Source organism: Notolepis coatsorum, assembly GCF_963971535.1.
Source record: "Notolepis coatsorum genome assembly, chromosome: 16".
Taxonomy (NCBI): Eukaryota; Metazoa; Chordata; class Actinopteri; order Aulopiformes; family Paralepididae; genus Notolepis; species Notolepis coatsorum.
In genome coordinates this window covers 17,940,343-17,966,553 of record NC_140180.1, presented here as the reverse complement: position 1 = coordinate 17,966,553, position 26,211 = coordinate 17,940,343, and the positions used below count along the sequence as shown (strand labels likewise).

General features: G+C 42.2%; 1 protein-coding gene across 3 annotated transcripts in view; it reads right to left on the bottom strand.

The window, feature by feature from the left end:
* Window positions 1-6,550: 6,550 nt before the first annotated feature.
* The window catches only part of kif3a (kinesin family member 3A), a 41,477-nt gene continuing 21,816 nt past the window's right edge, over window positions 6,551-26,211 (bottom strand). The window contains exons 11-18 of one of the 3 annotated variants that reach the window (XM_084332204.1): window positions 25,782-25,962; window positions 19,267-19,377; window positions 16,709-16,834; window positions 16,127-16,180; window positions 15,948-16,016; window positions 13,473-13,603; window positions 10,527-10,577; window positions 6,551-8,608 (exon numbers count right to left, since the gene is read on the bottom strand). In XM_084332204.1, coding sequence (XP_084188330.1) covers window positions 10,529-10,577; window positions 13,473-13,603; window positions 15,948-16,016; window positions 16,127-16,180; window positions 16,709-16,834; window positions 19,267-19,377; window positions 25,782-25,962 — 721 coding nt within the window. In that variant the 3' untranslated portion in view covers window positions 6,551-8,608; window positions 10,527-10,528. Of the gene's footprint in view, window positions 8,609-9,569; window positions 10,578-13,454; window positions 13,604-15,947; window positions 16,017-16,126; window positions 16,181-16,708; window positions 16,835-19,266; window positions 19,378-25,781; window positions 25,963-26,211 lie in introns of those variants that run through there. The other 2 variants (XM_084332205.1, XM_084332203.1) reach the window with 2 other exon arrangements.

The window sequence follows — 26,211 nt, the reverse complement described above, 5'->3', positions numbered from 1 at the left end:
GCGATTCGATGTTTGTGGAATCCAGCATTTTCAGCAATTCATTAAAATCACATTTCAGATTTTCGATTGGTCGATTTGAGATGTAATTTGCTCCTACGTGGATGATTAATTTCCTGGCTGTTGTGTTTTCCGATAGAATCTTTGGAATGTGCTTTGTTATTTCACAAACCGTTCCGTCAGGGTAGCAGTATATCTTTGTAGATTAGATTCAAATACACAAGCTACACCATGATGACACTTAACAGTCCCAGCCAGGTCTGGCCAGGTTGTGAAAGGTGTCTGTCTCAGTCAGGGTCCAGCCAAGTCTGGCCAGGTTGTGAAAGGTGTCTGTCTCAGTCAGGGTCCAGCCAGGTTTGGCCAGGTTATGAAAGGTGTCTGTCTCAGTCAGGGTCCAGCCAGGTTTGGCCAGGTTCTAAAGACAATGGAGATGCTCACTGTGGGCATCATTGTCAATGGACAATGATGTAAAAGGATTCATGCATAACTGTTTTAATGTATAGATATAGCAATGACAATGTTGTAAACAGGGGCCAAAGAGACGATTCCTGGAGGCTCCGTACAGTGAATCTGTGTAGTATTGCCCTCTTGTGATCTTGTTGGTAGAAGAAAACTTCAGTCCCCTCCACCTTAATTCGAGTTCCCAAACCAAAAGCCTTGGGTAAATCGGTCCACACACCTCTGAATGCACACACCTCAGCCTACAACGTCAGGCTCGTGACAGGCAACATGGACTTTGATTGATTGATTTAAAACTTTATTAACAGATTTCAGAATGGGTACAGTACAGTACAGCTCAATACATACAATTGTTAAGGGGATGCAGACAGAGAAAGACTTTCGTCTACATTGTACATTGGAGGTAGTTGGGTGGGTGGGGTGGGGGGTTGGGTAGCCTATTCTTTATTTGGAGCCGAAGAGTGCTGCCAAGTGCTTCCGCGTTTTCCCTGATTGGCTGCGACAGGCCCCGCGGCAGCGGAGCAGCAGAGCTTGCGGCATTATGTAGCCGTAATCCCAGATGTTTTTCATTCGACGCTTAGCTCAACTGGTATGCCGCCGTGCTGTGGAGCCTGTGGTGCGGTTGGTCACAAGTTCGAATCTTTTTTACGTTTATCATCTCTCGCTATAAACGTGCATTCTTCCGCTGGTTAAGTTTAGGCATTCTTTCGGAGTTGGTTAAGGTTAGGGTTAAGTTAAGGTTAGGCATTATTTCGGAGTTGGTTAAGGTTAGGGTTAAGTTAAGGTTAGGGAGGGTTAAGGTTAGGCATTCTTTCGGAGTTGGTTAAGGTTAGGGTTAAGTTAAGGTTAGGCATTATTTCGGAGTTGGTTAAGGTTAAGTTAAGGTTAGGGAGGGTTAAGCGATCAGGCAAGCGATACCGGAGTCTCAAGGCGAGCACAGAAAGACTCAGAAGAAGCTTCTATCCCCAGGCCATCAGGCTGCTCAACGAACAATGAACACTACACAACAACAACCATCAAACGCACATAGCACACACATCCACACGCATACACTCACTTTAAACAAACACACTGTAGCACCCACTCCCCACACTTTATAGCACACACTCACTTTAAACAAACACACTGTAGCACCCACTCCCCACACTTTATATTTATTGATGAAGGATTGCACTACAACTCGTACACCTTACTGTAAATTGTACCTAAATTGTACCTCATCCCATTTCTGCTTTGCACTATATAGTATTGTACATTAGTACACTGCATAGTATTGTATATTATATGGTAACTCAGTTACGTCTATTCTGCATCGAACATTGTACATATGTCTATACTGAACACTGGGACCTCATTTTCTACTTCTAATTTACATGCTATACTATGTTATTTGATACTATCTTGTCTAGCACAGTCTCTGGAGCGTAACAGTAAGAAGCATTTTGTATGAAAGTATTCTGTACTTCTGTATGACAACTATTAAAGAAACTTGAAACTTGAAGGTTAGGCATTATTTCAGAGTTGGTTAAGGTTAGGGTTTGTCACAGAGAATGCCTGTCTGTCTTTCTTGACGTGGAGGATGCAGCCGATTTCCGCACTGCCGCTCTCTCGCGCTGCCGCGGTCACATGGGCGTCATGGCCAATCAGAGAAACGCGACGCACTCTTCCGCTGGGAATAAGCTACACGCGGTTGGGTAGGAGGGGTGGGTGGGGGAAACTGTACAACTGTACAAGCAAAACTGTACATTGGAATATTGATGAAACCATACTTGGTCATTTACTGTACATTGGAGGGGGTTGGGTTAGGACATTTACAGGGGCCAGTTTCGAATGGCAGCCTCCCGTAGGTGTTCTTTGAGAGTGGTTTTGAAAGTGGGTAGAGATTCACATTCCTTTACAGCTTTGGGTAGGGCGTTCCACATTGATGTGGCATAATTGCGAAACGTGTTTAGTCCCTTGTTTGAGCCGAATCTGGGTTTAACATGATTTGTGGAGCTCCCTCTGGTGTTGTGATCGTGGTATTCACTGACCTTTGGGAAGTATTTTGACATGTACATGGGTACCTTAGTCGTGTAGTGTATCTTGTAGACCAGGCCCATTGCAAGTTGCTGTACTCTGTTGTCTACTCTAAGCCATCCTAGGTTGTCAAAGTGGACAGGGGTGAGGTGGGTTCTAGGAGTAAGGTCAAGCAGTAGTCTGACCAGTTTGTTTTGAGATGTTTGTAATTTAGACGAGCACAAGGCATCACGCTACAACCTACGGAGAACAGTGGCGGAGGCAAATGCGCGGTAGAGGGATAAGGTGGAACAGGCTGATTCCAGAGGTATGTGGCAGGGCCTCGGAACTATGAGACTACAAAGCACCCCCCCCCCCCCATGGTGAACACTGATGACTCCTTGACAAATTAGCTCAATACTTTCTATGCAAACTTTGAGGTTGTAAATTCCAATAACAGCCTACAATAAAAAATAGAGCCACTGCCGATGGAGACTCAGTGTTCAGTGTTAACACATTGACTGCCACGCTTCTATCCATCAATGTATGATCACTGCCACTGTCACGTTTTAGACTCAATCGTGAAAGTTGTAATAAGATATTTAAAGATATAAGAGATGAAACACTTTTGAAGGTATTTATTATAAAAAGTGAACAAGCAATGTAATATAAAAAGTGAATAAGCAAAGTATTTATACAAGGTGAATATAGCAAGGTACAATTGAAATCTAGATTGTTACAACCGGCCGGTCGAGTATATAAAAGAAAGAAAAAACAGTCAAGTCATTGTGGGTCAGTCCAGCAGTCTCGTCCGTGGAGTCCAGTCAGTCCGTCCAGTCAGTGTTCAGTCCAGCAGTCTCGTCTGTCCAGTCCAGTCAAAGCAGAGAAGTCCCCCCTTCCCTGTGAGGGTGATCTTTATTAGTCCCCTAGTCCAGTGTGTGTATGTGGTGTCTCTCCTCAGTGCACGTCGTGTGTCTTGTGTATTGGTCAGCCTGTATGTCAGCCGTGCATGAGTGCGTGGTACGCACATTTACGTGCGCATTTGTGCGTGTGTGTCTCTATGATAACGATCTGTGATTAATGGAGACTGAAGTATGTGACCAGTGGTTGACCTGGTCGTATATTAGTTGGCTTGTGGCATTTTGTGACAATGACTTGAATTATTTGATCCGGGCTAGTCTGGTGAGATCTCTCACCACAGGCGCGTTGAGAGTGAGGGTGTATGTATGTGTGTGTGTGTGTGGGGGAGATGTGTGCGTGTGTGTAGGTTTGTCCTATGTGTAAGTGTGTGTGTATCTGGTGTGTGTGTGAGGGACGGAACCACAGCCTGCACCAAGGGTCAGCAGGTCACTGATAAGAATCTGTGAGTGGCCCTCTGGCTGGGAGAGAGACGTCTTTTTAAGGGAAACAAACTTTGTATAGTGTAATGATGGGAGAATGTCTCTGCTATAAATTTTACATAATATACGTGTCATATTTCAACACCACCAGTCTAAGCCTATGGAGATGTTCACCTTCTTTGCAGGCCTATAACTTTTTAAATTGTATTGCTAAATTGACATTACTATGGCCCATTCAACATCGATTATCTATCGTTCAGGATGTAGGAACGTTATACTTTTTCATTCATAGATTCTTCCAAAAATACCGTCTAGAATATAAGTATGTTTTTATTGTTTTCTGCAGTAATTCCTAGAACGTGAGTTATAGGCATAAACACATATATAGATTATCAACTGCTGTTTGTTGCCGATACACGCTATATTAAAAATTTCAACTGTACATGATCCTAAACGTTATGACTCATCATGCGCGGATGAACGGGGGGGGGGGGGTCGTTTATAATTCCGTGATCGTCAGTAAATGCTTTATGTAGTATGGGTTGATTTATTGATCAGATGGTTTGTAAATAAAGAAATGTACAATCGCCTTGAAAATAACGTTACTGTCCTCTTACCGTTCGCCGATGAGACTGGAGGAAAAAGATCCCACTTATTTGACGTCGATCGACTAGATCCATTTCCGGTTTGTATGGCGCAATAAACGCCCAAATCATATCGATTATGAGTTATGGCAGCGATCCATATACACGGATGTGTGTCTAGAGTCCCACAACAATATGTGACTGCCGGACGGATTTCCCAGATGCACCGAGATCACCAGATCCATTTCCGGTTGTAACTCGCCCGATCATCCACCAGGCGGCGGTATTGAAGCGTTGCACTGTTGTGCAGAGTCCACTGTCTCAGCAAAGGCTGGGTGGCGGAATTATGAATACCATGGCGAAACAATGAAATACGATCTCAATAACGTCGTACGCCGTGGCTTGGCAGAAATCGCATGACCAGCAAACCCGTCGTACAACGTGATTGTCGGTCAATGTGTTAACAGAGCATGAGGTGAGGAGGACCTTTAAGAAAGTAAATACCAGGAAACAGCAGGACCGCACGGCATCCAGTCGGTGCCTACCAACATTAAAATAAAATACAAATAATCACCATCCTGTCCCTATAAGTTAAAGTACAGATAGGTGCAATTTCAGTGACCACTTTTAATCCACACCATAACATTCAGGCAAAAGGGTTGCCCATTTCCAACACAAAACCACGGTCCTCCGCCATTTTGTTACCTGTGAAACAGTTGTAGTGCATAGTAATACACCATTTATTTGATCAAGAAACAAAATAGTGCCAAGTGATAGCAGAATAGGAAATGCTGGAGGACCGTGGTTTTGTGTTAGAAATGGGCAACCCTTTTGCCTGCATGTTATGGTGTGGATTACCGTACTTTTCGCACTATAAGCCGCACCTGACTATAAGCCGCAGCAGCTAAATTGAATGATGTGTACATATATAAGCCGCACTGGACTATAAGCTGCAGGTGTTTTAATGTTTAATTACCATATGTAATTAGCATTGGGACACAATACAGTCGGACAAATAACAAGAATTAACTCATTTACAAGTTGTATTAAGTTTAGCAAATAAGGGAACAGATAAATAATATTTCAATGCAGTCAAAAAAGCAATATTTAGATTTTTACATTTTCGGGTTTGGTCACGTCGAGTCACATACAAGCCGCACCGTTATATAAGCCGCAGGGTCGAAAAATGGGGGGAAAAGCCGCGGCTTATAGTCCGAAAAGTACGGTAAAACTGTTTGGTTTTCGTGACCACATTTGCTCTTCGGTTCGCTCAAGACCCGGCCAGAACTCCAACCACGCAACTCGGTAAGTAAGCGAATAGCTTCGCATCGACTACTGTCACCTGTACCAGCAAGTATTTCATACAACTTAAATATCCAAAGATCCAAACTATTCCTTTAAGGGTCACAGACTTTATTTTGCAACCAAATATTTAAATGTGTATGTCACTATGTATAAAAAGGGCTACAATTCCTACACAGTGTGCCCGATATGGGTGTAAACATCAAACTAAAGCTAGAGGTCTGCACTTTAACCTCACAGTCAATGTTCCATTTCAAATGAAACAACAACTGTACTCAGATTTGCGGACCGCAGCATATGTTAGTGGATTATATCCAAAGGTAACAGTTGAATGTTTGCGTTTTTGAATGTTGTATATTGCCAGTGAAAGTGATTATTATTATTATATATTTTTTTAAATGTATATAAAAAAAAATAGTTTATACCTCAAATCATGAATCATTGCATAAAATATGTCTTTGATGAACATGAACTTGGTTTCATGTTAAGCGCCGGCTGTCGTTATATATTCCCTCCTCCTCACACTTGCCTGACTGAAAGGAAGTTTCAGAACGATGAATAAGAAGTAGCTTGGTAATTGATACAAGTTCAAAGGTCAGTTCAGAATTTTTGGACACCTAAAATAAAACGCTCCTGCTCTGTTAGCCACAGAACTAATGGAAAGTAGTGGGGCCACTTAACTTGAGTCTGTACTGTACAAAAAACACAGTGCACCCCAAGCAAACAGAAGGTTATTACACTCCATCAGTGCAAATATGAGCGTTTATGTCCTCATTTTGAAGACAAAGTACTGTTAAACCCTTTAACTTAAGTCAAGTCAAGTCATTTATTTATAAAGCATGTTTAAAAACACAAGAGCCAACCAAAGTGCTGTACAGTCAAAAGCATAAATATTCATAATACAAAAAGGCACAGCAGGACAAGACAGTACAATCAGACAATAAGACAACAGTAGGCCAACACACGGATAGAGTAGCACAAAGTAAAATATAGCACATAGGACAATAGCGGGACACTAGACATGGGGTTATTTACTATAGTACAATGAAGCAACCTACAGGATAATGGAGCACAAAGGACAATGCGGCACAGGGGACAGAAGAACACAAGAACATATACAAGGGGGAAGGGGAAAGATACAATAGCATGGGAGTGTGTGAGATAGGGTGTGGGAAAATCAGGGTTTATTGAAGGCTAGGGAGTAAAAGTGTGTTTTTAGTCTGGACTTAAATGTCTCCAGAGAGGGGGCAGTTCGGATCTCCAGGGGTAGCTGGTTCCACAGCTTGGGGAACCTATTCTCTGTCAAAGTACCATGAAGTACCCGCCGCAGCGAAAAATAAAGGATTCAACAATATTTTTTTATTTTTTGATCCACTTTTTCTCCTCTTTCTATTTTTCTCCCATCCCAATTCCACGGTGCCAATTATCCCCTGCCCTGTCTTGAACGTTGCTCGCATATGCCCCCCACTGGTCGGTTGTAGGGAGGATAGAAGCCTTGCATCACGTGTCCCCTCCGGTACACGAGGAGGCAGCCTGTCACATCTTTTCACCTGCCAGCGCGGACTCTCATTGGCGAGGTGTAACGTGTGGGAGGCTCACACTACCCCCGCCATTTTCCTGTCTCTGCTGTGCAGGCGTCCCCCAACCGACCTGTAGGAGTCGCTGTCCACAACGTCCAGATTACCACCCATCGACTTCCACCCGCTGACTCTGCCAATTGAGCCAGTATGACGGCCGGCCCAAGCCGGAGGCAACACCGACAGCCGGATTCGAACCCGGTGTCTCTTGTGTTGGTGACAAGCGCAATGTCCGCTGCGCCACCCACTTAATCCCTTTGTGTTACAGCTCCATGAAATGATGTAGATGATAAAATAGCAATACCTTGTCTTATAGGGACTGTTACCTTATCATTTCATTGAGCTGTAATTAACACAAAACAAGGATTCAATGTCCCCCGATGTTGTCACTGGTGTCCATATTAATAAATAAATTAATAAACTGATTTACTCTCAATAACTGTCAAACTAAATTAATGTGTTTAAAATAGTTTTGAGTGCCCCTTTAAAATTCCCTCATGCACCAGGAGTGCAAAATCATATTCACACTTGTACTTCAGTGGTGACTTGAGAAGCACCAGATTGTGCTTTAATTTTCAATACTAGAATATGATTGGTCCCTGGGAGCTCAAAAGGGGTAGAGCATGGCACCAATACAGCCAGGGTTATGAGTTTGATTCCCACTGGGGTCTTCCATGCTTGAAATGTATGCATTCACTGTACTATAAGTTGCATTGATTGAAAGCATCGGTTTAATGTTATGATTATTTCATTTCAGACAGTCAATTGCACAAAGCACACAAAGGTTCATCATCTGAAGGAAATACTTGCAGACATCGCCAACTGTGCCAACATGGCTACCAATAAGACTTGACAATTATGTCTTATTTATTGTAAAATGTGATATTTATCTTTCATATTTTTATAGAAATCATTTTGGTAATCATATTTATACATTAAGTTATTACTGTACCTGGTGGTGTTGAACTTGTATTTCTTGCATCAATAAACTATTACTCCGTAACTTGCATTCATGTCTTCCAGTTCGTCTTTAACAACACACATCACAGTAGGGAATGAACCTCTCTTTTTAATAGAGGAATTCTTATATGAACACATTTGTGGGAGAATCTATTGAGCATTTGCAGGGCAATTAAGACGTAGCTTGGCAATTGATACAAGGCAGTTAAAAATGTTGGGACACCTCAAATAGTTGAATAGTTTGACCGTTATTGAGACTAAATTAGTTTGAATATAGCCACCAGAGACATCATCTGGGACATTGAATCCTTTTGTTGTGTTAATTACAGCTAGCCAGATGCATGGAGGATCGGGATGACTGGAAGCACCGATGGAGGGCCCGTCCGAGGACGACCTAGATAGATTAGACCATAGGAATAACATGTATACATTTTGAAAATGGTCATAGTTCCCCTTAAGCAGAAACTCGAATGAAAGATTTACAAATATTGATAATGCAAACAAACCATAGCATCAAAATACACAACATGACTCCCGAAGTATACACCATTTTAGCAGGTCTCTTTAAACATGCCTCTTATTCCATGTTTAGACTTTACACATTTTCGCTAACTTAAATACAGCCACCCCAGCACCTTGGGAGAGATCATCGCTTTAATAGTGAAATGCATAGAGAGAAAAAAAGGGGCACGACATATGTGAAGTAAAACATGTAAAATAATTTAATAAATTAACGTTAAGTATACAGGGGGAGGGGGGAAGCTTGATAGATGTAAACATTTGACATAACAGTATAATACAAAATCAAGTCACTTTTCTTTCCACTACAATACAGCTAAAAGATGAAAGTTAGCTCCACAAATCAAAACTCGCCCCTATAGTGTTATTATACCAAGGCGTTTTCATATCATACGTCTCGATATAACACCAGGAAGGGGTTGAGAGATGACGCAAGGATAAAAGAGGAATTGCTTTAGTGTATAATGGGAAAATGGCACTACTGTGTGAGCTGTGTGGCATGCATGACCCACGCGCGTGACCTAAATCATAAAGTACAAAGCACACTTTGTCATTTCCATACCAGCAATGCTTAAAAGAACACGCCAACATTTTGGGAAATTAGCTTAGCATCTTCTCCAGAGAGAGACAAGAAGATAGATACCAGTTTCCTCTCTGTGCGTTCAGTAGAAGCTATCTGGCTGCACATTAGCCTAGCTTAGCACAATGAATGGAAGCGGTCATGGCCCGAAGGCTAACCGGCCATGTCCGCTTCCATTCATTGTGCTAAGCTAGGCTAACGTGCAGCCAGATAGCTTTCAACTGAACACACAGAGGGGAAACTGGTATCTATCTTCTTGTCTCTCTCTGGAGAAGACTGTAAGCTAATTTCCCAAAATGTTGGCGTGTTCCTTTAACATCAGGGTAAATGACTTGCAGTCTTTAGTATACAGTGAGATTAACTGGAAGAACCCGCCCCCCACAAACCGTTGTGACTTGTGACATCCGCACAGAGCTCTCACTGCTCTGGTTATCTTTCTGAAATCAGAGTCGCATTACTCTTTTAGAGTTACCGTTCTCATTGTCTTGGCAAAGAAATATTAAGACTGCAGCTTGTGCTCGAGAGTATAGACTTATTTCCTTAATTTAAAAGTGAAAAATGCAACCTAAATTACACTCCAGGTGTTCTCTCCCCACGGACCACGGGACAAATTATTCGAGATTTACCCGTTTGCCGCTCACAGCTTTCCTGCGAAATCTTGAAACAACACTCTCAATGACACGTTTTGTGGAACAGTGGGGAAAGTACTGTACGCAGAATACGTTTTCTGAGGATATGGGTAACAGCCGTCAGCTTGAAAACCGCAAATCCACAATGTCCCTCTCCCATACATTGTCAATTCTGCAGATTCTAGCGTAAGGAGAGGCTTGTCTGTGCTAAGAACACCGACTGAATAGGCCATAGAAATAACCTGATATTTTAGGTTGCATTTCCCCTTTACCCCCAGAGGTACATGGTTCTTATTAATAGTAGTCCCAATTTTCAAGCAGAGGTCGTTGAATGTCTTCAAAAGGCAACGTTAACATGTTGGCCATCCTCAAACAAGCCTTATATCATAATACAAATAACAAGGTCCCACGGACCGCAAAGCCTAATTCCTAGAGTGGGCGCTCCCTTGAACAACCTTCTCCTTCACATTTCAACCTTATCGGCTATACAGTGTATTCAGATAAAACCTTTTGAAACGAGGTTCAGTAAGAAACTCTTCAGGCTTGACTAGTGACGAACGGCACTCCTTAAAAAGGTAGCTCACTTTCACTGCAGGAGGGACTCGATCACGGCCTCCGGCTTCGCAGATCTTTTCCTGTGAGGAGACGAGGTGCACATGATAAATGTTATTGAATGAATGATTTTTATTTCGATCTTCTTTTACAAAGCAATGTACAGTAGTAGAAAATGTATAAAAAGAAAGAAAATTACCGAAAAGGTGTAGGCTGAAGCCGAGGCTTATAATTGCCTACCCTTTTTACATTACATTATTTACAGAAAAGAAATAAAAAAATAAAATACATAATTCAGTAAATCATTTTGCAAAAACAAAGGGTTACAAAAGTTTCATAGTTTTATATACAAAACGTATACACATTTATTTATTTGTTTTTTTATATATATATATATTTCTTTGTCACGATTTTAATACAGATTATCGGTGGCGGAGAGGAGCTGCTTAGCCTACGATTCCATCAGAAGAAGCGTATAGCGGATGTAGCGAGAGCAGAACTCTGGTGACACTTGCGTATGAATGCTCTATAAATAGCCCCCCCCCCCCCCCCCCACCGAAGGGTTTCTGATGCTTTGTGTCCTTATCATATGGTTGCTCCAAAAACGGAAATTCACACAGACGCATCATTTCTGCAGAACTGCTATCTACAGGTAGTGGTCGGAACTAAGATGTGGATGATATACCGGTACAGATTTGGTATACATACATTTTCTCATACCGTTCTGCTTAATAACTGTCGACTATTAGTCAGATTATTATATATAATTATATATATATTATTATTATATTATTGCACAACATGAATATTGTACAGTATAATAATTGCACGGTCGAGACCAATGGCGAGAAAAGGGGCATCATAAGACAAATTAAATATGTTGCGATACATATACCATCCAGAATGTGAATTATATCAGGATATGGAATTTAAAGCCATATCATCCATATAGTTGTTATAGTTAGTAGAGTTGGGTACTGAACTCAGTACTTTTAAGGGTACCGACCCAATCACATCTGTACTACAGAGTACTGATTCACGCTAAATCAATCGGCACCAAGTTTCGGTACCTTTACATGTTTAGTATAAGAGTGTGATATACTAGACAAGAAAATATATTTAGAGGATGGCCAGATAATGTTGATATTTTAAACATTTAAAAACATACATGATCATGCAATTTATTTTGTGTGGTGTGTTACAACAATAACAATGTTGAAATTGAGAAGTTTGGTCTAATTTTTTACAACTGAAATAAAGTGTTATTATTACAGAGTGAGTTAAGTACAGAAAAAAAGTACTGTTGGGTACCGATACCAAACTCCAGGAACTGGTACTTGTACCGGTTTGAATATAGTATCTGTGCAGACGGTGGATTATTCAACCTCTTATATACAGTCGTACAGCCCTGGCCTATATTTTATTTCATAAATATTATTATTCTATTGTGCTTAACACATTCAACGCCAGTCACGATGATAGTCAGGTTAACTTGCCATCGCTTGAGCGCCAATCACAAGTATAGTCGGGTTTTAATCGTTATTTCTTTTATTAGCGATATCCATTCATTTTCATCCATCCAGCCTGATGTTATCGTTGGGAATGGGTCTGAGCTCGCAAAAGGGCAAATACCGCTGCCTACGCCTTCCAGCTGGTATTGCACTCCATTGGGAATGGTGTAGTTTCTTTTCTGGGACGATCCGAGCCGTGCGGGCGGGGTTTAAATACTCAGGCGAGGTAGGCCTCAACAACGATGGCATGGAACAGTAACCCCGCCCGCCCGTCAGTATTTGGAATGGCGATCAGATAATTGGATTATTTCTTTTGCATTACATCAAATACAAGGTAAGAACACTATATATAAATTTGATCGTTGATCTGATATTTATTTCTACCCTGATCGACGCTGTCTCTGTGTGTGTGTGTGTGTGTGTGTGGCTGTGTGCCGTTGAGTGCAGGAGGGGACTGGGGGAGCCTCGCGCTACGAGGCTCTTTTCATTCTTGCACGAGGAAGGATAATAATGATGATCTAGCGTTGATTTCAGGAAGATTCGATAATCAGGCGAAAAATGACAACGTGTTTAGTTTAGTGTATTCCACTAAAACGCTATTATCGCGTCTTTCTCTGGAATTACTCAGAAGCACCCAAACTATACTCCTATTCAAAAGATGTACAGATGAAAAAACAATCCGTTTTGTACATGTTTTTTTTTCTTTTTTTATTATCTTTTTCCCCCTCCTTCTTTTTCCGATTTTTCTCCCATCCCACTGTTAGTCGTTATGCCAATTCCCAACCCCCTTCCTGGTTGTTGCGCACTTTCCCCTACTGTTGGTCCGAGAGGCCGGAGACTGTCACATGCTTTCCTCCGACGCATGTGCAGCCAGCCGGCAGCCAGCCTGGCCACGCAGATTCTCACTGGGAGAGTGTAACGTGTGGGAGGCCGCACTACCTCTCACCAGATCCTACCTTCGCTGAGCAGGCGCCCCGACCGAACTGTAGGGGTCGCTGTCCACAACGCCCAGGACCCACCCACGGCTCCCCTCCCCCTAACTCAGCCAAACGAGTTAGTATAGCGATCAGCCCGAGCCAAGGCAATGCTGACTCTCCGGGAGTCGAGACCGCAGCCTCTTGCATTGGTGACGAGCACAATCTCCGCTACGCCACCTGACCGCCCCCGTTTCGTACATGTTGACTGGAAGCAACTCACTGATAATCGACGGTTGTGTATTAGACCCATAGCTATAATTTAAGATATATTTTAAGCACTCGCAAATCTCGCAGTCCCCCCATTGATTAAAGCGGTGGCGTACTAGACCTAACTCGGGCATATCGCCCCGGCGCTGAATGAGTTAACTTAGCTCATATTTCATTTCATTTTTACTCCACCGCTTTATTGTATTATCCGTCTGTTAATGTCTGTCCGCTAATGTATGTGAAAAGTATACTTGGCAATAAAGACCTTTCTGATTCCGATTACCTTCGACTGGTCTTGGGTCGGCCGCTCTTGCTGCTCTTGGAGGTCCTCGGCCTCTCCAGCTTCATCAGGGACTGCCTCATGCTCTCCTCGGTGTAGGCCAAGTACACATGGGACAAGTCCACCTCGAACGGCTGCAGGGAGAGGAGGACAAGAGGACGGAGACAGGAGGGACTGGGGATTAACAAAGTGCTCGTCAGACGGCAGATCCGCACAGCGCTCCGCCCGCGATGGGTCGACATAAAGCAGAGACAGAGCCGTCAACGTGCCGAGTTTAACCCGGATCCACAGCTCGGCGCATACTATCTAGAAAATTCAGTTAGACGAAATTCACCTCACAAATATCCGCCCTGCTCTAACTGAAAGGGGGGGGCGACAGTGGCTCGGGGAGGTAGAGCAGTCGTCTGGTAATCCGGGAGGTTTCCAGTTCGATTCCCGCTGCTCCCGGTGTCAAAGTGTCCTTGAGCAAGACACTTAACCCCTAACTGCTCCCGATGAGCAGGTTGGCACCTTGGCATGATGGCCTCCACTGTCTGGTGTGTGAATGGGTCAAATGTGAGGAACAAATTGTAAAGCGCTTTGGATAAAAGCCGCTATATAAATGTACCATTTAAAAAGGGAACGCTGAATATGCTTCTCCGTCTGAAGGCGTCTTGAAAGCCCCACTCTGATTTCCAAATGTAAATGAAGGGCTAGCGCCACCACTGAGCGAGCACAAGACGTGGGACGGGATCTTTTCTTTTACACTCATAACGGGATTGTCTAGACCAGTGTTTCTCAACTGGTGGGTCGCGACCCAAAAGTGGGTCGGTCGCGGGGCCATTTTGTGTGTAAACAAACGTATTTTTTTGTTTTTTTAGTACCTATCTTTGTGAAAGTGGCTTCTCAGCTCTGGTCCAGCTGAAGACAAAGCAGAGGAACAGATTGGACATTGAGCACGACCTCAGAGTTGCTTTGTCTACCATCACCCCAGACTTTGAGACTCTTGTCAAGAGCAAACAACATCCCCAGTTATCCCATTAGTTCCCTGGGATGTTAAGCTAAGAAGTCTGCTAAGAAGCATATTATTATTTATTATTATTAGAATTTTATTTCATTGGGTTTTTAGCCCTAGTTGCACTTTTGTTGCAACCTCAGTTATCCCATTAGTTCCCCCAAACATAGGTATGTTATGTTAAGCTAAGAAATCTGCTAAGAAGCATATATTATTTATTATTTTATTTCATTGGGTTTTTAGCCCTAGTTGCACTTTTGTTGCACTTTTTTGTGTTTATTTCATGTTCTTAACAGTGCATGAAAGATTGTGTATTACTGCAAAAAAATATTGAAATATATCAGTGGTTAAAAAATTTGGGTCACGACTTAATGAAAATGTTGGGTCCCGAGGCTAGACCAGTTGAGAACCACTGGTCTAGACCTTTGATACAAGGACTGCCCGTACGTGACGACATGTTATATGTCAGACACCTATATCACAAGTTATATGTCAGTTTCCAGGCTGAAAAAGATTTGTAAATCAACAAAACGGACAGACATCTTGAGTTACGATGAATCAAGTTGCAAAGGGCTGATTTTCAGTGTAAAAGTCAAACTATTCAGGCACCCATGAGACTGAATACATGTTAAGACTAAAAGGACAAGGCCTAAGAATGTAAGGGACGCGGGTTCTTACAGTTAATAATGCAAAAAGAGACACTTTACACATATATTTATTTTTTATTGATCTTTTTCCCCCTCCTTTTTCCTCCGATTTTCTCCCATCCCAATGTTAGTCGTTATGCCAATTCCCAATCCCCTTCCTGGTCGCTGCGCACTTACCCCCCACAGTCGGTCTGGGAGAGTGGAGGCTATCACGTGCTTCCTCCGACACACGTCTAGCCAATCAACCGCTTCTTTTCACCTGGCAGCGCGGACTCTCACTGAGATCCTATCCGCGCTGAGCAGGCGCCCCGACCAAACTGTAGGAGTCGCTGTTTACAACGACCCGGACCCACCCCGCCAGCTTTCCCACCCTCTAATACAGCCAATTGTATTAGTGTGAACGGCCAGCCAAGCTGGTGACAACGCCGGAGCTGTGAGCTGGATTCGAACAGGCGAATCCAGCGTCTCCGGTGTTGGTGACGAACGCAATCTCCGCTACGCCACCTGACCGCCTTGACACTTTACACTTTTAACACTACACCATATTTGATCTATTTATTACAAAAAGATTTGCACTACATACATTTGCATTTTTTTTTTACCTCATTGTCTGCATTTTTACTTCATTGTACTTTAGTTTATATATTGTATAGTGTTGGGACTTTATTCCTCTTTTACTTTTTTTTTACTGTATGAAGCAAAATCTCAGGGGGCTCATACAGAACCAAGCATTTCACTGTAATGTACATGTACTTTATATGTGACAAAATATAACAAACAGAACTTGAACTTGAAAACATTAACATAACAAATAAGAGACAACTATAGATAACTCACATCTTTCTCTTTCTTGTCTGGTACAGGGGTCTGTTTTCTCATATTGTTGCCAGTGTATGCTACACATTTCTGGAAGCAAAGAGAGGAGAAGCAAAGTCACCAATGCTGTTGAGCAGAAGTCGGTAGCTTAAGAGTTTGCACATCTGGAATATGTGCAAACAGTGTGTGGATTCACTCACCAGTTGCCATTCTCCAATGTCTTCATTCCAGTGCACGTAATTCTCTATCATCTCCTACACAGGGGGAGGGGGGGGGGCAATTATTAGCAACAAAGCTCCCAACTACAAACCAGCTTAGGACAGGTTCATGGGGAAACTTCTATTTAAAGTCACTATTTAAGAAAAATAAAATGTTCTCGCTCTCACTTTTTACGCGAGCAAATCTTTTTTGAAAACGGCTAACATTTTGCACAGCAAGAATTAACCAAACAGCATGCAGTCATTTAGAAAGCAAAGGGATTTAGGTAGACAGTAAAGATTTAGGTAGACAAAAAACAAAAGTCACAAATAAGAATAAAAATAAGACTAAGAATAACATTTTATTAAATAAAATACGGTCTGGGATATACATTTCCTATGTTATGTACCGTATTCTAATATAAAATATACAGTAAAAATATACAGAAAAAGTGTAAAATTGTACAATGTTGGTTAAAGTAAAAGTAAAAGTCCAGTAAAGTCCTCTTCTATAGGAATATGTCCCGGAGCACACAGACGGCGTCTTCGTCCCAGAACCGGACAGACGGAGACACACAGACACACCTGATACTCCTGCGGGATGAAGTTGTCTATGATGAGCATCTGGAGCCGGAGCTCTCGGCTCAGCTGGCGGATGTTGTCCAGGAGGCTCTCGATCTCCCGGTGGTGCTCCTGCTGCAGGTCGGCCATCTGACGAGACACAGCAACACAACCACGTCACGGACCGTCTCACCTCACAGTCTGAGGGGAAACACTTTCACGGACACGTCTCACCTCAGTCTGAGGGGAAACACTTTCACGGACCCGTCTCACCTCACAGTCTGAAGGGAAACACTTTCACGGACCCGTCTCACCTCACAGTCTGAAGGAAAACACTTTCACGGACCCGTCTCACCTCACAGTCTGAGGGGAAACACTTTCACGGACCCGTCTCACCTCTCAGTCTGAAGGAAAACACTTTCACGGACCCGTCTCACCTCACAGTCTGAGGGGAAACACTTTCACGGACCCGTCTCACCTCTCAGTCTGAAGGAAAACACTTTCACAGACCCGTCTCACCTCTCAGTCTGAAGGAAAACACTTTCACGGACCCGTCTCACCTCTCAACACTCTCTGAAGGACACAGTGCTCCCATACACCTCTGTGTGTGTGTGTGTGTGTGTGTTGTCATTTTATCTGCCCGAATAAAGTAGGACAGTTCCCTCCGTCTCCCATCAACATGGAAAGATTAAGGTGGTGATTGATCGCTTAGTCTGTGGTTCACACTCACCTTGAACTTGAATGAGGCCTTCTAACATCAGGGATGCAAACTCATCACCCCCCCCCCCCCCCCCCCAGGACTATATATATATATATATATATATATATATATATTAGGGATGTCCAATATTATCGGCCGACCGATATTATCGGCCGATATCGGCAGTAAAATGTGATATCGGAAAATATCGGTATCGGTTTAAAAAAAATAAAAAACAATAACAATATTTGTTATATATATATCCAGTGAAATTATTAGTTACCTGAAATTATTCAGTTTTTTGGACGGGGAAACCCTGCATATATCGGTATCGGTTGATATCGGTTGATATCGGTATCGGAAATTAAGAGTTGGACAATATCGGAATATCGGTATCGGTAAAAAAGCCAATATCGAGCATCCCTAATATATATATATATATATATACACACACACACACACTAAGGCTGTCAAAGTTAACGCATTATTAACACTTTGAGTGCCAACGACGAGAAATCTCGTTGTTCGCCGCCATGCGTTGAGTGCCAACGATGACAAATCTCGTTATTTAATCGTTATTGCTTTTACTAGCGATATCCATTCATTTTTCATCAATCCAGCCTCACGTTATCATTGGGACGGTCTATGAGCTCGAACAGGGAAAATACCGCCTCCTAGTGTCTCCCGGATGGTAATGCACCCATTGGATTGGACTCAATGGAAATGCATGGGGGGAAAAAAACCTTTTACTTCTCAGGCATGTAACCCGAAACGATTGCATTCATTGTGGACCCTCAGAGCAGTGTGGAATATGTGTTTTGAGTACATAACGTTGGATCAATAAACGCGATCGATATTTGGAATGGCGATCAGGAATTGGAATAATCTTTTTGCAGAACATCTGATGTGAGGTAAGGAATCTATTTTACCAGTTTTGGGGTAATCAGATGTATTTTTCACATATATCTCAACGTGTCCCCTATGTGTGTATGTGCGTGTATGACGTTAGCGCTGACCAGGTCATACATAGATAATCGATTTTTCAGCCCGCTTCTCTAGTGTGCATAAGTACACATATACTATCTATAATCTAGCGTTTATTTGAAAACGATTCATAAATCAGCCGGAAAATGACAACGTGTTGTGTGTATTCCAGTAAAGAGCCATTATCATGGAATCTTTTTTTCCCCCTAGAAATGTTCAAATACTTCCGTTTTTCAAAACGGTATAAACCGGAAATGTACAGATGAAAAAACAATATACAGGTGCAGCTCGATAAATTTGAATATCGGGGAAAAGTTATTTTATTTCAGTAATTCAATTCAAAAAGCGAAACTCTCGTAGATTATAGATTCATTACACACAAAGTGAAATATTTCAAGCCTTTATGTTTTAATTTTGATGATTATGTCTTACAGCTCACGAAAGCCTAAAATTCTGTATCACCAATAAATAAAAAAAAATAGATGTAGTTTTATTTTGTATATACTGTAGAAATGTCGGCCTTCTGAAAAGTATGTTCATGTATGTTCACTCAGTACTTAGTTGGGGCTCCTTTTGCACAAATGACTGCATCAATACAGCTAAATATATAGACTTTTCCACGATATTCAAATTTATTGAGCTGCACCTGTATATACACACAGGGCTCAGGAGGTAGAGCGGATGTCTGGTAATTTGAAGGTCCCCGGTTCGAGTACCGCTCCTCCCAGCAGCGTGTCGAAGTGTCCTTGAGCAAGACACTTAACCGCTAACCCCTAACCAGGCACCTTGCATGGTCGTCTCTGCCGTGAATGTGAGGCATACATTGTAAAGGGCTTTGGATACAAGTGCTAGATAAATGCAGTCCATGCATTTAAAAGTAAAAAGTCACTTTACTTACTTCTGATTTGGCAGCCATCAGCATGGTCCATACTTTCTTCAGTTTCTTGGTCTTTCCCTGAGCCTCCTCCTGAAGACTGGTGTATTTCTCCTCGATGTCCAGACGCTCTTGCTGTTATGAGGAGAGCAATAAGTGACGTGTTAAAAGCAAGCTTCTATGCTTTACTTAGGGGACCTGACGCACGAGGGAATACAAGGGGGGGACAAGTATTTAATAAAGATAATGTTGATATCGGCCAGAAAAGCAATAACGAGACTGTGGTACAAAGAAGATCCACTGACAATAGCACAATGGGTAGGGATAGTAGAGGAGATACAGGATATGGAGAGGATAACGCACATGCTGAGGCTACAGGAAGAGAAATTTGGGGAAAGATGGGGAAAGTGGGAGGATTATAAGGGGAACGAAAACGACATCACAGAGGAAGGAACAAATGCAACACAAGAGGGCGAAGGGTAAAGGAGGAAAGAGGTTCAAGGAGGGTCTCTGAACCCATGTCACACACTTAATGTTTTCTATTTTTATTTTTGTTTAGGGTATGACAACTGTTTTATGTTTTACACTTCATTATTAATGTATGTGGAAATTTTGCTTAAGTCAGCATTTTTTATTTTCATTTTTTGGGTATTACAATTTTTTCTTTATTGTTTATGTCTGTTTAATAGTGTTGTTGATGTTATTGTATATGTTGTGTTGTATGTCTATAAATGTTTAATAAAAATCTAAGTTTAAAAAAAAAAGCAAGCTTCTGTAGGGATTTTGTGGACAGTACAGAAATTAAACAAAAGTGTTATTACAGAGTGAGTACCGAAAAAAGGTACCGTTGGGTACCGACACCGAACTCCAGGAACTGGTACTGGTATCGGTTCAAATATGACCAGTACCCAACCCTAGTTATAAGCCTTGTATGTCATGCTAGCCATGACATTGTTCATGATCATTATTGCTGAAATCGAACGGTTTGTATTGTAGGCTGATAAGATTACATTTAGATTTATGAAAGACAGAAATAGCTTTTTATTTATAGCAAAATATATATTTTTAAAACACACTTTTCTTAAATGTTTTGACATACACTAAACAATAAAAAAGACACTTGAAAAAATAAGGAAAAAATGTATTATCATGAGTCCGAGTTACAGTTTCTCGAGTTTAAGATGCTGCATCACATCTCAGCCACTGAGTCCAGCTTGGTGGAGTTTAAGATGCTGCAAATATGTTTACCTGTTTTTAACCTGTTCTTAATTACCTGGCTGTATGCCATATATGTTATGGTTTCTTTTTAGCTGCTTTTTAACACCAGGCTTTATGTTCATTAATGTGTGCTGTCCCTGTTCAAATAAAGTCTAAACTGAAACTGCATCACATCTCAGTCACTGAGTCTAGCTTGGTGGAGTTTAAGATGCTGCATCACATCTCAGTCACTGAGTCTAGCTTGGTAGAGTTTAAGATGTTGCATCACATCTCAGCCCCACTGAGTCCAGCTAGACCTCCAGTGAAGTAGGATCAATCTCCATGCCAGCAACACATTTTATTATCTGGAGTTTAGTTCCAGAGAGGCTCCCCTTGCCCGCTCTCCTGCTACATCAGAAATAGCAATCATAGGACCTGGTTGAACCGGCATTTCAAACACATCCGTCAGTGTTTTAAAAACTGAACTCCAATATGCAGACAGTTTCACAGATTGCCAGGATGAATGTGCTGGAGATGCTGGTAAAAGACTGCATCTGTCACAAAACTTGGGAACATTGTGGAAAGTTTGACTTTGCAGAAATGCAGGCGATGCGGCACCTTAAATTGGACGAGGCCATGTCGAGCACAAATTGATGTGTACCCCTTCCAGGCCTTCTCCTTCCCATGCAGATTGTATCATTTGCAATGATGGGTTATGTAAATTAGACAAGACATCATAAATAAATGATATTGCAGCCCTCCTTGAAGGCTCACAGGAAAACAGAGATTCATCTGGCAGATCGGGAAAGGAAGGTGTATTAGCTTTAACTCATTCAGCGCCAGCTATTATCCCCATCCCTGTAGTCAATGGGCCACGCTTTAAAAGATAGGCATTTTCACTGTGCGTCACGATGTTTGCAGAGCTTACATTTAGTCATTTAGCTGACGCTTTTATCCAAAGCGACTTACAAGTTCTGTACGACAGGTCATCAGGAAGGATACAACTCTATCAGCTGAGTAACAATATTCATCAAAGTGTTGCGTGTTACAGTGTAGGTTAGTTTATTAGGACAAGTGCATGACAGTAAGGTTAGTTAGGGTTAGATTTTTTTTATTTGATTTATTTTATTTTATTTCAGATAATGGTTGAAGAAGTGCGTCTTTAGTCGACGGCGAAAGATTGGACGGGATTTGGCTGTCCTAACTGGGGTGGGTAGTTCATTCCACCATTGTGGGGCAAGGACTGAGAATAGGCGTGTAGGTGGTGTACATGTGTTTGAGGATGATATCCTTCAAACAGGCAATAGTGATGATATAATTTGGGCAGTGCTGAGCTGGGTTACTTTCCTCCAGTGTATTTGTCCCCCGGCCCCACCCAATGGCCCCATGCACACACACACACACCGAAGTAAAAATAAAAATAAAAAATAAAATTTGAATTTTTTCTTTTTGAATTTTTTTTTTTTTTAATGTTCGAAGCTTGTGCCATCGAACGAAGCTTCGAAGCTTCGAAGTATTTAAGACAGCCCTAGAAGCTAGCCAAAATGCCAATATCACGTACAATTACAATGATTTGAAGTGAGGACTGTGTACACTCACTACCACCACCGCTCGTTGCACATATCGGAGCACGGTGACGAGATCGCAGTTCATAGCCGCTGATGAAAACTGAGCGCATGTGTGTACAAGGCCCGAGTGGTGGATTGGATCTCAGGGCAACAGTCTCACCACACAGATCCCCAACCACAACATCTGCATCACCACTTCATCAGAAGTCAAACTAGGGCAACCTTTTCATGTTATGATAATGCATTGCACACTGAGGTCAAACTTTCACTGTGGCGTCAGTGAGCGTGTACCTACATCATATCCTGCCACTTCTCTAGAATCCACAACCGATGTGGCTTGTATAGGAAGAGGGTACAGTCCTGTCTGCCATAACTACAGTATTGTTGTACTGTAACTGACGATGGCAATACTGTCATTGTGGAAGTGGTGGGATTTGTTCAAATATTCATATACTGTACGTGTGGATTGGTCATGATGTTCGCATTTTCCATAGGCTCTGGTTTCACTCATCCATAACATGTCTTTCTTTTTTTTGGCAGGAGTTTTCAAAAAGGTCAGATTTCAGTTTGCGTTGTGGATGAAACGGCAAACCACATAGAAAACCCCCCCTGGTTTCAAAAGTACGTGTGGACAAGGCCCGAGACCCCCACGCCTTAACACTTTCAGTGCCGGCCGTGTTTTCCTTTTTACCCCGTTGAATGCCACCATCCACGGCCAATGTTAACGTTAATATCGCCTAATCTATGTTTTAAATTATGTGTCTAATGTGCCCGTCGCTTATCAAAGACTCATTTTCCAGTCAACATTGGCAAGGCAGATTGTATTTTTATCGCTTCATTTCCGTTTTGAGAGCATTTTGAAAATCACCCGTTTTCCGGGGAAAAACAACCCATGCCTGTGATAATCGCCTTTTACTGGAATATTCCAGAACGTTGTCATTTGTCGGCCTATTTATGAATCGTTTTCAAATAAACGCTAGATGATCGATAGTATATGTGTGCGCACGCTCGTGCCGTGCGCTGATAATCGCTGCTCTTATTTCCTCATGGCTTTTACAGTCAAAACAGCCATATCACATATCACATAAACGCTTATATCTCCGTGAAAACGAGTCTGATTATCCTAACACTGATAACATAGATTCCTTACCTGAGGTCAGATGGTATCCAAATGGTTTATTCCAATTTCCGATAGCCATTCAAAAAAATCGATAAATGTATTGATCCATCGTGTGTACAGTATAACACATGATCCGCGCGGCTCAGAGGCTCCAGAATGAACTCTGGTAGACCCCGGCTGCATCAGTGAGAAGTAAAATGTGGAGTCAGAAATCCGTTCTCCCATTCACTTTAATTGAGTACATTCCAAAAGGGTGATTTACCATCTGGGAGACGATAGGGGGCGCTTTTTTCACATCTGAGCGCCGGCGGTCCCTGGATCTCCAACGGTAGGCTCGCGTGATGCAATATGATTTCAGATCGCTAATATAAAAAAAAATAAAAAATACCAGAGAATACTCGTGACCGTGGCATTGAGCGGTCGGGGCGTAAACCAGAGAAAAGCCGGGAGTGGCACTCAAAGTGTTAATGAGCTGCACCTGTGCCCTAGTAGTTCAAATTCCAACCGCCACCATCTCTCAAGCTTCAATGCATTCCAATGAGGGTACATAGCTCAGAGTGCAATACAGTGCAGTGTACAGCAATAGTGTAGCAGCAACATGATAAAAGGAAAGGCTTGGATATTTGAATATGAGAGCAAAGAGTGGATGAAGGCCCCTGTGCTGATCTAAGAATGTGTCAAAACTGTGACATCACCTAGCATTCAGCTGGGAACCCATTCGTGTATATGTGGAGCGTGACTGTCACACAAATGCTTTTCTATTTTTTTCTTCATGAGCGCGAGGACAGAAGATGAGAAGAACGTTTTGATGTATTTTTGGGGAGTATGTGCATGCTAAAGTGAGGCAGCTGTCACGATTTACATAATGTCTTGCAAAAACAAAAACAGAAAATGCAACTTCCACACTCTAGAAGTTCATTCCTATGAGGCAAGATTGCTCACAGAGAGTCACCATTTTTCCCCACACCGTGTGCCGAAACCTTCCACAAAGTAATGGCATCACGAGTCGGAGCTAGCAGGTAGTTTTGACGACCTTACAACAAGTGTGTGTGTGTGCATAAAAGACATACATATAGGCAACAAAACTATAATAAAAATAAAAATAAACAGTGTAAACAATGTAATTAACTCTGAATATAAGAATATGAGAAAGTAAACAGTGTAATCAAAGATGCAGATGTACAGCCCTGTATGTGTGTGTATGTGTGTGTGTGTGTGTGTGGGGGATGAAATAAAGGGAGGCAATAATGAAGACGATAATGATATGGGGAACTATAGCATTCTCCTACGCAGAGAGTTGGATGACTTCCACTTGCGTCGCACTGTCAAACATCTCTGCCCAAAGAGGAAGTAAACTAAACACATACTATTTTCTATTAACATATTGACAAAATAAATTATATTATAGCCCCCCCCCCCATTTTATAAATGACAACCGAACCGAAAGAGAGTTGAATTTTTTTTTCTATTCACCGTGTCCATGGAAACGGCATGACGATATAAATGGTAAGGTTTGCTTACATGGAAAATACACAGTAGTTTGCTTACTCTTCTGATAACTACATCACTGCATAACCCGTAAATAAATAAATGTCCAGAGAAGCTTAATTTGACAGATTTGGGCTCTCTTGGCCAGAGGTGTTTAGCATGCTGTACCGTACAGACGTAGAGAACAGCTCCGCAAAGCAGTGTATGAGTTTCTCATTACTGGTGGTGTGGGTGGTGATGATGAAGCTGTAGTTCTGTCACACAGACCAAAAATAAATACTCTTCAACTTTGCCCTCAGAATGATACTTGAGTGAGTGGGTGGAGAGCATTAAGATGTGCTGAACGATAAAGCAATGAGCCATTAGAGAAAGACTCAGCGGTTTAGTTTGTGCAGTAAGGGAGAGATAATGGTATGATAATATGATCTAGGGCTGTCCTAAGTTTTTTACAGTGCATATCCTTTCTCCTGGTTTATCTCTATTATCTAGGGTAGGGGTTCCCAAATCTTTTTTTTTTCTTTCTTTTTTTTAATGCAGTCAGGCCACTGAACTTAGAAGCAGGCCAGGCCATCTAACTATTGCGCTGCTGCAACTAGAAACACTACGCAACCTGGCGTGGGGAACAACCAGGAGATCACTGCAACTCACACAAGTTGGAGAACTATCTCTCTCTCTCTCTTGCTCTCACACACACACAAAGGGAGCCTCATGTGATTGGTGGAGGCGGGACCCTTACAAAAAACTGTTGTTGCTAATCATTGACACATGCTAGCCTGTAATAATCCCCCCCAAAAAAATCTACTTTGCATTTGATATATTGCAAATATATGACATCACACACACTGGCATTTAAAGGGTTAGAATTATAAAATGAATATGTGGTGTTATGATCAGGGCTGAAGTTGAATAAAAGATTGTATTTTTTTCAATCTGACATTACAAAAAAAACTGAAAATTATAAAATATAGGTTTAGCTCTACAAACAAGGTGAGCGATTACATGGGGTTAATGGGTGGCATGGCCTATGCACTTCCCGGAAGGGGCGTGGCACTCAATGTGTTAATGGATTAGTTGATTTAATCAAAGATCAATCAAATCTTCCCCCAGACAATAATACAGAAGGAGCGCTTTAATAAATCCAGTGCTTCCCAGATGTACCGTCTTACCTCTTTCTCCTCTAGTTCTCTGCGCAGCTGCTCCGCCCTCCTGCGCCGCTCCTCCAGCTCGCTGTTGGACTCCTGCAGGAGCTTCTCCTGCTCCTCCGCCTTGGCCAGCAGGTCCACACCTCCCACAATCACTTTCTTCTCCAGGGCCGACAACTTCTCCAACAGCAGGTGATGCTCCTGCCTGGGGGGTCAGGGAGATGATGGAGAGTCAGGTGAGGGGCAACACAGACCATTTAAAAAGTAGGCGAGGAATCACGTCACGGTTGGAAGGCAACTGCATCTAGTTACGTCTTCAAAAAGCCAATTATCACAACGACAAAAATGTATCTCTGCAGTTAAGGTAAGGTTAAGGTTTGAATTGACCCATTTCAAACCCGCCCTCTTTTCTTGATCCTCCAATCACGACCGTCGCTCGGAAGCAATCGGGAAA